Raw genomic sequence first — 12,269 nt, 5'->3', positions numbered from 1 at the left:
GTTGTACTGATTCCTGATCAATACATAGTAGTTAGTTATTTAAATTAACTTTTTTGATTTATAGAATATTTTATATTGGAAAGCAATTCCATGCTGAAGGAAGCTATCCTGAAGAAGAAGATAGTAAAGTCAGAAATTAAAATGCTTCATATTGACGACTATGGTAAAGTTTTGTGCATGCTATGTTATTTAAGAACAACATTCTCTGCATCTTATAGTTTTATGTGTAAATGACTCTCCATATTTAATATTTTGCTCTTTCTTTAAAAGAACTTCCTTTACAGTTGTCCTTTCCCAAAGATTTTATGGACCGAAACCAGTATGCTCTTCTGTTAATAATGTAAGTATTCTATTTGTTTTTGAAATGAAGGAATCTAAAGGCTTTATAATTTTTCTTAGGTCTCACATGACAGCATTCTGATTAAAAAAAAAACAATAAAAAAAATTCCTACATGTGTAGTTAACTGTGGAGCAGTCAGTGGTATGAACTTGTCAAAGACACCACCAAAAAACAATATGGAGGGTTGTGTAATTTGTAATTCTTACCTCCGAAGTCCAACTCAATTTTACTACTGGGAATAATGACACATGTGGTTTGGCTTATCAATATCTGTTCAGCAATTACTCAAGTCCTATGCTTTTATTTTTTGTTTTGTTTTCATATATAGTATTGGTCTCTTTCTTTCTTTGCAATGTATTTATCGTATCATAGTCATGCTGGATTCATAACACCTTTTTTTTTTTAAATTGTAAGAAAAAAAAAAAAAGAATACTTAATATGAGATCTACTCTCTTGACAAATCTTAAATGCACAATAAAGTATTGCTAACTATAGGTACAATGCTGCATAGCAGGTCTGTAGAACTTACTCATCTTGCATGACTAAAATTTTATACCCACTGAATATCAACTCCCTAATTCCCCTCCCCTAGCAATACCACTCTACTCTCGGCTTCTAGGAATTTGATTATTTAAGATGCCTTTGAGACTGGAATCATGTAGTATTTGACCTTTGGTGACTGGCTTATTTCATTTAGGATAATGTCCTTAAGGAGCATCTATGTTGTCATAGGCCCTGTGCTCTTTATCAGTTGTTTATGCAACAGTGAGAAAACACTGATTGCCACTGGTGAAACCATTGGTTATATTTATATCACTCCTGCCAGTTCTCCTTCTTGGGTTCATGGCCAGCAGGAAGTACCTCCCATGCTCAGAAAACCTTTTTCCAACTTAGAATCGAATTCATTCATACTTTCTGTGAGATCATATTCTGAAATAGTACTGGGCACAGAGACCCCTAGCATCTAATGGTTGACTAACTTGATACCGATGCAGCATTTTATTCCTGAGAGTTATTGGTTATTTTCCTCATTAAGAACCTAGCCAGCATATATTGCTAAGACAGTGCTTGAAGTTGTCTAAAATTATATCAGAACCTTATTAGGAAAGGGAAATGAAAACAGAATTACTTGTTGTTTGAATATAGAGAATATAGAGATTAATTGTTCAGTCTATGAAATCAAAGTTCCTGGCTTTAAATTCCAGTTTTGTCATTAATTAGCTGTGTCCTTGAGGAAGCTGCTTAACCTCATTTAGGGCTCAATTTCTCCAAATACAATTTCTCCAAATACAAAACAAGCATTAAAATACAGGCTATGTTTTTAGATTAAATGAAATACAACATGTAAAGTGCCAGGCACATGACTATTTTAATTATTTTGATTATAGTTCATTATTTTATATAGATTATAGATTCTTTAATAAATAGAAATAGTTTGTCACATAATTATAAGCAGCTAAATACAGAAAACATTATACTTAATATTTCCCCACATTCCATTATCTATTCCTAATGTTAATGCCTAAACCTCATCTAGTTTTTCATGCCCAGACCATTCTCCTTTGTCCCTAAATAACCAGAAGGCCCTGAAAGTTCTTGGTGACTTCCTGAGGAAGTTCTTATTTGCTCTTTTATAATACCTTCTTTTGTCCCTTCTCTTTCACCTACTTTTCTTCAATCCCTACTTAAAGTATATGTGTGATTTATTGAGGAAAATATTTCAGGAGACAAAATGAGACAAAAAAAAATCTTAAACCCTATATTCTGTCTCAGTCATATCTCCCTTTGGGAAAAGAGGCCTTTTTATTCATTTGGGGTGGTGGTTCTCAGAGAAAGGAACCCTATTAGGCATTCTTCCATGAAGTACTGCCTCACTCAAGCAGATGGATATGTAGGCAATCATTCACCTGTCCGTTGGCTCCAGAGTAATGTCACAGTCTGGGGTGAAAAGTAGATGGGAATTATAGATTCTCACTATAGCCCTGAGTCAGAGAAACTACCTAACTTGTTGTGGCATCTGATACGAGCTTTATGCTAGATGATTTTTATTTTGTAAGCACTTATAGATTGCCCTCCCTAAGCTGTGAATCAATGGATCCACCCTCTCCAATATACTCTTGTCCAGACCCCAAACAGGATGCTGCAGCCCTGGCAGTGTGGAAGCAGGCCCTAGAGTAGCAAGCACCACTTCAAAGTGATGCATGCCCCTAAGAAAGTGAAAATAAACACACACACACCAGTCAGAGAACCAACAGTAGGCTGGAGGCAGACAACTGATCTGACTCCAGGCCCCACCCACCAATGAAAGCTTCTCAGGGGACAGCCAGGGAAAGTGCCCTGAAGTTTGGTGCCACTACATCTCTGGTAAATGCATGGTCTGACTCAAGTCAAGCCCAGGGCATTTCCAGGCTGGCCCATCGACACCACAGGGAGTAAACACTGCCCACAATAGGCCAAGAAAGCTACTGCAGATTACTGGACTGAAGGAAAAAGCAGCTCTGCCATAGCAGCACAGTAGATATATCACACATAGAAGACACCCCTGAAGGAACATTAAAAAGGTTATCCACCATGGCTAGGTGGGACTTACCCCTGGGATGCAAGGGTGGTTCAATATTCACAAATCAATCAGTGTGACAAAAGAAATCAATAAGAGAAGAGAGAAGAACCACATGGTCCTTTCAATTGATGAAGAAAAAGCATTTGACAAGATAAAGCATTCTTTCCTGATTAAAACACTTTCAAAGTATAGGGACAGAGGGAACACTCCCCAATTTCATAAAAACTATCTATGAAAAACCCACAGCAAATATCATCCTCAATGGGGAAAAGCTGACAGCCTTCCTTTTGAGATCAGGAACACGACAAGGATGCCCACTCTCACCACTGCTGTTCAACATAGTACTAGAAGTCCTAACAACATCAATCACACAACAAAAAGAAATAAAAGTATTCAAATTGACAAAGAAGAAATCAAACTCTCTCTCCTCACAGATGACATGATACTTTATATGGAAAACCCAAAAGACTACACCCCCAAACTACTAGAACTCATACAGCAATTCAGTAATACGGCAGGATACAAAATCAATGTACAGAAATCAGTTGCTTTCTTATACAGTAACAATAAAAATACAAAAAGTACAGGGAAATTAGAGAATCAATTCCATTTACTATAGCACCAAGAACCATAAGATACCTTGGAATAAACTTAACCAAAGAGGTAAAGGATCTGTACTCGAGAGGTAAAGTACAGAACACTCATGAAAGAAACTGAAGATGACATAAAAAGATGGAAAAGCAATCCATGCTCATGGATTGGAAGACTAAACATTATTAAAATGTCTATACTGCTCAGACCAATCTATACTTTCAATGCCATCCTGGTCAAAATTCCACTGGCATTTTTAAAAAAGATTTTATTTATTTATTTGACAGAGAGAGAGAGATCACAAGTAGGCCGACAGGCAGGCAGAGAGAGAGGAGGAAGCAGGCTTCCCGCAGAGCAGAGAGCCCAATGCAGGTCCCAATCCCAGGACCCTGGGACCAAAACCTGAGCCGAAGGCGCCCCTCTGCCCCACCATTGGCATTTTTCAAAGTGCTGGAATAGACAATCCTAAAATTCGTATGGAACCAGAAGAGACCCCAAATTACTAAGGAAATGCTGAAAAAGAAAAACAAAACTGGGGACATCATGTTGCCTGATTTCAAGCTTTACTACAAAGCTGGGATCACCAAGACAGCATGGTACTGGCACAAAAACAGACACATAGACCAGTGGAACAGAGCAGAGTCCAGCTATGGACCCGGAACTCTATGGACAAACAATCTTCAACAAAGTAGGAAAAAATATCCAGTGGAAAAAAGACAGTCTCTTCGACAATTGGTGCTGGGAAAATTGGACAGGTATGTATAGAAGAATGAAGCTTGGACCATTCTTACACGATACAATAAACTTCAAATGGATAAAAGACCTCAACATGAGGCAGGAATCTATCAAAGTTTGAATTTTAAGTATCTGAGTTTTCTCATTTTTTTAATCTTCCACATTTAAGCAGATGAAAAATTCACCTGTAATGCAGATGAAATGATTAAGAAAAGATAGTGGCATTTAATCTAGGTAATGGAAGGGGAGAAGGGGATCATTGTGTTTCATATTTTTCTCGAACAAACTCGACCTTCTTCTTTCACAATGTATAGATAATGCATCGTAAATGTCAGTATTAATTTCTTAGTACTACTTAAAAGTGTACACCGTCAAAAGTTGGTATCTTGAGAAGGTACCACAGGAAAAACAAATTCTAAATTTATAGAAAATGTAAATGTAAGTGGTTGGTAGAGTGTCACTTGTTAGACATCTACCAAGAGGTGAAAACTTAGCCAAAATGTATGTTTTTGGACTTTCACTACTTTTCCCTAAAAAATCTTAGGGATTAAAGCATTCAAAAGATATGGTATTAATTCAGGAAAAGGCCCAGACCTAGAACTTGGTAAAAATAAATAAGACTTTCAAAATCTTAAATTCTTTATTCCAGTTAAGAATTATAAATACTTTTTAAGAATGTATTTATATGTCAAAGACAGTAAATCAATATGTTTCTAAGGTCTACTTTAATTAAATTGTGTTCTTTCAAAGATCTGGATTATTCATCTATGGTTTACGGTTAGTTGCTTTACCTGTGTCTCAGTTTACTAACTGTAAAATGATTCTTCTAATAATTGTCCATAGTTAGCACTATAGTTATTATTATTATAATTTCTATTTAACTGACACATAAAGTAAACTAAGATTAGTATCACCTGAGCTTATACAGGCACATTTTCAGTTGATAAACTGACTTCCAGAATCCAGATTTTATAGTTAGAAGGAAAAAAAAGTAACATATAACCACCAATATAACCACTGCATATAACTGAAAGTGATCGACACCCTACTGTGGGTAACATGCACATTCAGTTTATATGTAATTATCATCCATCCATTCCTCTGTTAGGAATCCACTGTAATCCCTGATATATAGCCCATGTATTGCTGGCCTCAATGTTAACATTCACAACAGCCCCATGCTGAACTGTATTCTCCATTAGAAAATGAAGAAATAGGACACTGTTCAGGAGTTCGTCAACTGCTGCTTTTTTAAAGATACACATGCTTTGTTCTGTTTTCATCTAGAAAATTCCTATATCTGTTAAGTCAACATGTAGAATATTTTGTATTATAATATCTAAAGCAGACCTGCTGCATAGGAGATTTACATAACAGTTCACACACATCAAGAATAAGGTCAGTTCTCCTGTTCTTGATCTGTTTATGCAATGTGCTAAACTTTCTTTTGACTGTGACCATCTCTAAAGAGGTCCAAAGAAGTGGATCAAATGCTGGTCTACTTCAGTGAAGATACAGCCATCCCCAGAAACTGAAAGTAAATATCACCAAACTCCCTTCTCTTTCTACCTCCTCAGCTGCTCTGTTAGAAATTATCCCAAATGGAAACTGGCCAATGGTAAGAATTAATGTAGTAAGACTCTGACAGCAGAGTTGATTAGGAGATTGGAACTTGCTCCCATTTACTGCACAATTTCTGTGAGATATCCCTGAGGCCCTTTTCTGTTGGTTTTCTTCCAATATTTTCATGTGCTAAGATGTTTATCCTGAGGTTAATTTTGTGTGGATAATACTAACAGTCCATTTTTCAATTTATAGCTGGCTCATTAATATCCATGCTGTTCAGTGCCTCAACCTGCGTTCTGATAAGCTTTTCATTTTTTGGCTTCCTACAACAATAGAAATAACTTAATTTAATGAACTGGATTCTGCTTTTTCTTCATTGCTCTAATGATAATTGTAATGCAGTATTTATATCATACTAAGGATATATTCTCGGGCCTTTATTCAAGGGAAATCAAAGAACAAAATCCAATGGAATTCCTTTTAAAACAAGGAAAAATACCTTTAATAGACAGAAACTGACCCTAATAGGAGGAAGCCTATTCTATTAAAAAAAAATAGGAGGGAAGGGAGAGATTGAGTAGAAAAATAGGGGAAGGATTAAAAAAAAAAAAAAGATCCCATTTATTAAAGCAAAATAGCCTCTCAAATTCAGAGATCCAAATTCTGATCAAGAAAAAGAATTAAGTTATCAGTAGATTTTGAATATAAAGAAAACCTACTGGGAAAAAAAGACTTAAAAAAAAAAAAAGACCTAATTCAAAGCCACAAGTTTTATAATCCAGAAAAGTATGCCAGGGTAAGATTTTGGGGGGGGGGGTGCCGAAAGAATTATCTTTCTGCAGAAGCAGGACAAGAAAGAACTTACACATACAGGGACACACATATTATACGCCAATACACAAATACACATGATTATGTGTGGAAAGAAATCAGGTGCACACACATAAAACAAATGTCTACATATACACATCCTTTTATTCTGAACTAACTGAAAGACCCACCCACTGTTAAAAGTAGAACTTTTTAAAATTACTTTTTTAAAAGATGTATTTATTTGACAGAGAGAGAGACAGCACAAGCAGTGGGAGCAGCAGAGGGAGAGGCAGAAGTAGGCTCCCTGCTCTGCAGGGAGCCTGATGGGGGACTCAATCCCAGAACCTTGGGATCATGATCTAAGATGAAGGCAGACACGTAACTAACCCACCCAGGAGCCCTCAAATTAGAACATTTTTAATGAAACTGTATTTTCCTTTAAACAAAAGAAAAAAAGATTGAGTACTGTTATACTAAGGCTCAGAAATTATCTAAACTGTCTAAAGCCACTGGACCTGGGCTCAACTCAGTCTGGTCCTATCATCATACCACCTGTACCCTTTTCAGAATAGCACCCCACATTACTATAATTGTAATCCCAGTGTATTAATGCAATTTTTAAAAAAGGTGTAACACTGAATAGGATATATGAACTCAAGTATATGAACACAAGTGTTGAAGAGTAATAGAATTTGAGAATTTGACTGATAAGCCTAATTTTGTATGTACTATCTGGTAGGCCTTATCGTAACCACCACCTGGAACAGGCTTTGCCAGTGTAAGAAAAGTTCTAGGTAGAAGCTTAAATAACCCTGACCATTTCAAACACTTTCCTATTGGAAATTCCTAATGGAATTCCTAATGGAATATCACTAATATTCTATTACTAATAGATTCTAATACTAATACTAATAGATGGGAATGTGTATAAAAAACTGTTCTCTGACAGAAAAAAATTGTTATTTCTCATGTGTTGCAGTAAATAAATATGTGAGAAAAGTCATTCTGTGATTCTGCATGTAGAAAAATCCATCCATGAGAAGAAATCTAAGGATCTTAAAATGAGAAATGGAAGAAATTAGCCTAGAAGCACTTAGCTAATGTATCTCTATGTAGTATTGCTCGAAAGAGGTCAAACTTCAAGTTACAACTAAATCATCAGTAACTATATATTTCTATTAGGTAAATTTCAGATTAAGGCAAGACAAACTTGTTTAAGGAAAATGTCCTAGTCAAACTCACCTCCTTCTGTGGCCCCTCCTTCCAAAATGCCCCAATGGACAGATTAGTATAGCAGTTATATTAGTTAGTACAGCAGTTTTCAAATTCTCCCATGTAGGAGAAGAAATTCTGCCATGCAATAGATTAGAGTCAAGGAAAGTATACTCATTTTTAAAATATTTTCCTTCCATCTATTGTAACCAAGTTTTACTGGTTAGGAAAAGACTTCTTAAAATGTACTGCATGTGGTCTTAACTATTTACCACATACTATTTTATAACAACAACAACAAAAAAAAACACAAGGAAAAATAAAAACAGCATATAATTACTCAGGATAACTCAGCATATCCTAACATAGTTAGGACCAAAATCTAGGTCTTCAGCTCTCTTTACATTAATTTAAATAGCAATTTGTGAACCTGACCACATATGCAGTCTGAACAACTTGGTTGTTCTTCACTTGAATTCAGTTTTGGTATACAAAATTAAGTCATAAAGATTGTTTTGTCATTTTAAAGTTTTATGGGATATTGTGGTTTACGCAGAGTTCTATATTTTATTACATGCTCATACCCTGAACTCTTCATCCATATAGACATGCTTAATGCTGAATGTAGTGAAATAAATGAAGACTCTGCCTTCCAAGACCTTAAGTTCTAAGAAAAGTTTAGTCATAACTTGATTTTGCTGCCTGTGTTAGGAAATACACATTTCATGTTGCTACGATATTTCCACTAGTTAGAACAGATGGGTTGTTCTTTTACCACAACCCTCAACAATATTTTATGTCCCCATTCTCAACCTTGAAACACCCTCATTTCTATTGGCCCCCAGAGATTTCTGAAACAGAGTAAAACAAAATAATGTAGTAAAAAGATGAAGATGACTGTACACCTGAGACTAATATAACTCTGTATGTTAACTATACTGCTGTAAAAATTTAAAAAAAAAAAGATAAATACTTAGATCATTAAAAAAAAAAAAAGATGACACTCAGAAAAAGACAAAGAGGAACCAAATAAATTGAAGCTTGAAGCTTGCCGATTCTGCGTAACAAATTCATGTTCTTTCATAACTCATCTTGAAATAAATATGTACCATGTACCAAAAAAGAAACCCCACTAGATAGAGAAATGTGTTAAAGTCATTAACTGGTAATGTATTGATATCACTGTGTGTTCTAACATTGAAAACTTTTAAAGACGAGGTTGAAAGTTAAAAATGGCCATTTTGAGAAAATACCAAAGGAGTGGAATTATATTTTTTCTCTGGCTGCTGCAAGCCTGAGTAAGGGATTGAAGGTTTTTGTTTATAAAAGTCTATAACCATTTATTAATCATTAGGTTTGAAAAATATGCCTTAAATTGTATTAAAAAGTAATTTATTTGCCTGCCATAAAATGTCTGTGACTTACTAACATTTTGTCTACATTTAATTTAGCTTTAAACTCATTAAGTAGCTGTGAACAATGCAATAGTTTATAACTAAACTGGAAAATTACTATCTTCCATAACAACAAAACATTTTAGTGTTACATTAAAGCTGCTGTCAGCGATCATCACTCTGATCGTCACTACCAAGGATCTGTGGATTACGCTTTCATATTTTAAGTCTTTAGGTATCATTGGTCCATCTAACACAATATCTCATATGACATGGCACAATACCTTTATCCACAGATACTGCCCAGTTTAATTTCTGCACAACTGCCCCAAAGCTTTTAAACAGTTCATTTCTTTCTTTTTTTTTTTTTTTAACAGTTCTCCATTTCTAACTGCAAGGAAATATGCTCAAAATAAGCAACACTGGCTGCAAACAAAAGAATAATAACAGTTTATATTGTTTAATGAATTTAATAATTGTCTTAAATTTCTTATTATATTTCACAGAGTACTTTCAAATACATTATGTCATTTAATGCACATAAAACTCTGAGGAAAACAAGCCAGTATCTTACAATCATTAAAGATAAGGAAACAGGGGTCCCTGGGTGGCTCAGTGGGTTAAAGCCTCTGCCTTCGGCTCAGGTCATGATCCCAGGGTCCTGGGATCGAGCCCCGCGTCGGGCTCTCTGCTCGGCAGGGAGTCTGCCTTCCCCCTCTCTCTGCCTGCCTCTCTGCTACTTGTGATTTCTGTCTGTCAAATAAATAAATAAAATCTTAAAAAAAAAAAAAAAAAGATAAGGAAACAGTCTTGGGGTTTTAGTGTCTTGCCTATCTATATTCAAAGTAAAATTGGGACTCATATGGTCATATTTTTACCCACCTTAAAAACTGAAGTTAATAATTGTACTTTATTCTCTGTGAATCATGGTTTGCTTTCTGATATTTGCAATAAATCCCCAAGCTTCAAAATATAGTGTCTTTATAAAAACTAAAGGCTTTTTAAGGTCCTTCCATTTTAAACCTCACATGACTCTACTTTCCCTGAAAAGATCTCGTTCAACAGCATTTTCTGTGTTCAGGCATATTGTGCTAGGCATAATGATTCATGCTATTTCTCAAATGATAAACAAGTTATGTCAGTTATCACCTGGGAGTCTGGAAAAAATACCAACTCCACACTTCATTCTGAGCTAGGCAATTAGAATTCTAGGCACGAGCATGTGGATATATATATAGTAACAATCCCCAATAATCTGATAAAAAGGTAATGTTGCAAAAACTAAAAAATTAAAAATAAAAATAAAATTTCAAGAAGAGCTAAAGATTGCAGATACCATGAAAGGACAAAACTGATTTAGATTTGGATCACAGGATCATCATAATTGTGTGATTTAGAGGGGAATGGGGTGCGATCATGATTAACCCACTATAATGGAACAGTTTATAGGATAGGAATAATGATACATGTAATAAGCCATGCAAAAGACAACTTCCTCCCAGAAAGGTTAAATAAGTTTTGGTAGTGTAGATCTATTATTATAAAATAATAAGTATTTAAACCACAAAAAAACATTTTTATTAGTTTACCAGGGCTGGGCATACTGAACAGTAGAAATGTTATTTTCTCACAGTTCTGGAGAACAGAAGTCTAAGATTAAGGTGTCCACAGGTTTTATTTATTCCGAGACCTCTCTCCTTGGCTTACAGCTGGTTTCCCTCTTGCCTCTTCACAGGGTCTTGCTTCTGCATGATTCCTGTACCTAAGGTCTCTGTTCTGTCCTAATTTTCTCTTATAAGGACATCAATCAGATGGGTTAGGGCCCAACCTAAAGTCTTCATTTCAACTGACTCACCACTGGGATGGCACCATCTCCAAATACAGTCACATTCTGAGGCAGTAGGCATTAGAGATTCAACATATGGGTTTTGAAAGACAAAATTTAGCCAATAACAGCATCTGGTAAATTTTAGTCGTCCATTATTTTGTCCCATTCCTACCTCCTCCTCTCGCTGGTCTCACACAGTCCCTATTTTGGTTCAGTTCTATTTGCTGCCTGGAATTTATTTTCTTTAGCAAATCTGATAACCTAAAAGCTTATGGATAAGAACTAGTTTGTGTATTGGTATGTACTGGTGCTTCTAAGCATCAGATTTGCATACTGCAGCCAAGAAAAGCAAGTCTTGACAGGAAAACGAATAGAGTGAAGATTTCCAGTATGTAGCTCAAATAAAGTTGGAGATGCTCTCAGAACATTTCATGTTTGATGCTCTTTAAATCTATCACATGGACAAATGCATGCTTGAACTATATCTAGATCTGGATCTAGATAATCTGTGATTTTATGAGAGGCTGCTTTTTTACCTTCTCTATATTCTAGAAAATAAGGTACCAGTGTAATCTGACTTTTTAAAATAGTATCACCTTATCCCTCCAGAGACAATGTTCATGCTTAATAACCTGTATGTCCTTCTTTACTTCTAGCATTCAAATTTTTCAAACATATGTGTACTTTTCTTGTTATTAACTTTAGTGAAGCAAAACAATTTTTGCTCAATGTATCCTTAAATTTTCTTTAGTGAGAATTCCATCACACACACACACACACACACACACAAATCAGGGAATGTTAATGCAATATTTCTTTTTGAGTCAGAAGTTCTTTAGGATTGTCCATTTCTTATGTTAAGAAGCGAAATTCAGTTGAGTAATTTAAAGACCTAACTGACTTTATTCAGCGATTTACGATTTGTGCAGGATCCCATCTAGCAAACAGACCTATCCAAATTGGAACGCTGTATAAGCAGGAATGGGGTGGGGCAAAAGGGTTTTATCCAAAGAAAATAAGGGGCGCCTGGGTGGCTCGGTGGGTTAAGCCTCTGCCTTCCACTCGGGTCATGATCTTAGAGTACTGGGATTGAGTCCTGTATCTGGCTCTCTGCTTGGCAGGGAGCCTGCTTTCTCCTCTTTCTCTCTGCCTGCCTATCTGCCTACTTGTGATCTCTGTCAAGTGAATAAATAAAATATTTAAAAAAGAAAAAAAAAAAAAAAGAAAAAG

At 35.5% G+C, this 12,269-nt stretch overlaps 1 protein-coding gene across 2 annotated transcripts in view; it reads left to right on the top strand.

Annotated features, from left to right (window-relative positions):
• DPP10 (dipeptidyl peptidase like 10) overlaps window positions 1-12,269 on the top strand; it is a 1,364,876-nt gene that overhangs the window by 1,327,221 nt on the left and 25,386 nt on the right. For both annotated transcript variants that reach the window (XM_004773359.3, NM_001310171.1), the window contains 2 exon segments: window positions 65-163; window positions 271-340. In XM_004773359.3, the coding sequence (XP_004773416.2) occupies window positions 65-163; window positions 271-340 (169 nt within the window).

This window comes from Mustela putorius, unplaced genomic scaffold, assembly GCF_011764305.1.
Source record: "Mustela putorius furo isolate JIRA1106 unplaced genomic scaffold, ASM1176430v1.1 tig00003867_pilon_pilon_pilon, whole genome shotgun sequence".
Classification (NCBI taxonomy): domain Eukaryota; kingdom Metazoa; phylum Chordata; class Mammalia; order Carnivora; family Mustelidae; genus Mustela; species Mustela putorius.
This window is presented reverse-complemented; position numbering and strand designations above follow the sequence as displayed.